The 815-nt window shown below is 53.1% G+C and overlaps 1 protein-coding gene across 1 annotated transcript; it reads right to left on the minus strand.

Moving 5' to 3' along the window:
• Positions 1-6: 6 nt before the first annotated feature.
• On the minus strand, positions 7-800 carry LOC111644610 (uncharacterized). The gene is made up of 2 exons (XM_023393531.2): positions 611-800; positions 7-517 (listed from the first exon to the last, which is right to left on the minus strand). Exons 1-2 carry the CDS (start codon positions 775-777, stop codon positions 322-324), a joined length of 363 nt encoding a protein of 120 aa, XP_023249299.1. The 5' UTR covers positions 778-800; the 3' UTR covers positions 7-321.
• Between the last annotated feature and the right edge of the window lie 15 nt (positions 801-815).

Consider the following 815-nt stretch of genomic DNA (forward strand, 5'->3'; position numbering starts at 1 on the left):
GACTCAGACCCATGAGGACTCAGACTCATGAGGACTCAGACCCATGAGGACTCAGACTCATGAGGACTCAGACTCATGAGGACTCAGACCCATGAAGACTCAGACTCATGAGGACTCAGACCCATGAGGACTCAGGCTCATGAGGACTCAGACTCATGAGGACTCAGGCTCAGACCCATGAGGACTCAGACCCATGAGGACTCAGGCTCAGACCCATGAGGACTCAGACCCATGAGGACTCAGGCTCAGACTCATGAGGACTCAGACTCATGAGGACTCAGGTATTACAGTGTCAGTGTTGGCCGTGGGGAGGAGCTGGTACTAACGGTTGACACAGTGCATGTTGAGCACGGCGTACGCTCTCTTCCTCGCCTCCTGGATGTACATCTTCATGAACTCTTGTCCAAACATCTCTCTGTCATCATCTTCCTCATCTTCCTCATCTTCCTCGCCCTTCGTCTTCCTGCATGGCAGAGCCACGTCCAGAGTCAGAGGGTTGTCCCGGAAATTCACAAACCTGCTCAGAAACAAAGACAAAAGACGGTGGAAAGACCGACCTCAGGTCGGCCTGAGGTCGGTCTGACTGAGTCATATTTGAGGACAGACTGACCTGAGCTTGGACATGTCCTCCATCAAAGAGGGGATGTCTCTCAGTCTGTTGCAGCTGAGGACCAGGGTGTCCAGACTGTCCATCCTGCTGATGTTATCTGGGAGCCTCTCGAGCTCATTCCTCTGCAGCCACAGAGTGTGCAGCTTCTCCATCCTGAGGACACACATATCTCACTGTTGATTGGCTGGTGGTGGGGCTCAGATTA

Source organism: Seriola lalandi, unplaced genomic scaffold, assembly GCF_002814215.2.
Source record: "Seriola lalandi dorsalis isolate HSWRI2012SDOR001 ecotype SW California unplaced genomic scaffold, Sedor1 jcf7180002013249, whole genome shotgun sequence".
Taxonomy (NCBI): domain Eukaryota; kingdom Metazoa; phylum Chordata; class Actinopteri; order Carangiformes; family Carangidae; genus Seriola; species Seriola lalandi.

What these genes read in the sequence shown, in the direction of transcription:
- LOC111644610 (XM_023393531.2), bottom strand. Translation starts at nt 777, where the DNA reads ATGTGTGTCCTCAGGATGGAGAAGCTGCACACTCTGTGGCTGCAGAGG. An exon ending in GAGGACATGTCCAAGCTCAG is followed by an intron (nt 518 to 610) that starts GTCAGTCTGTCC and finishes GTTTCTGAGCAG; the next exon opens with GTTTGTGAATTTCCGGGACA.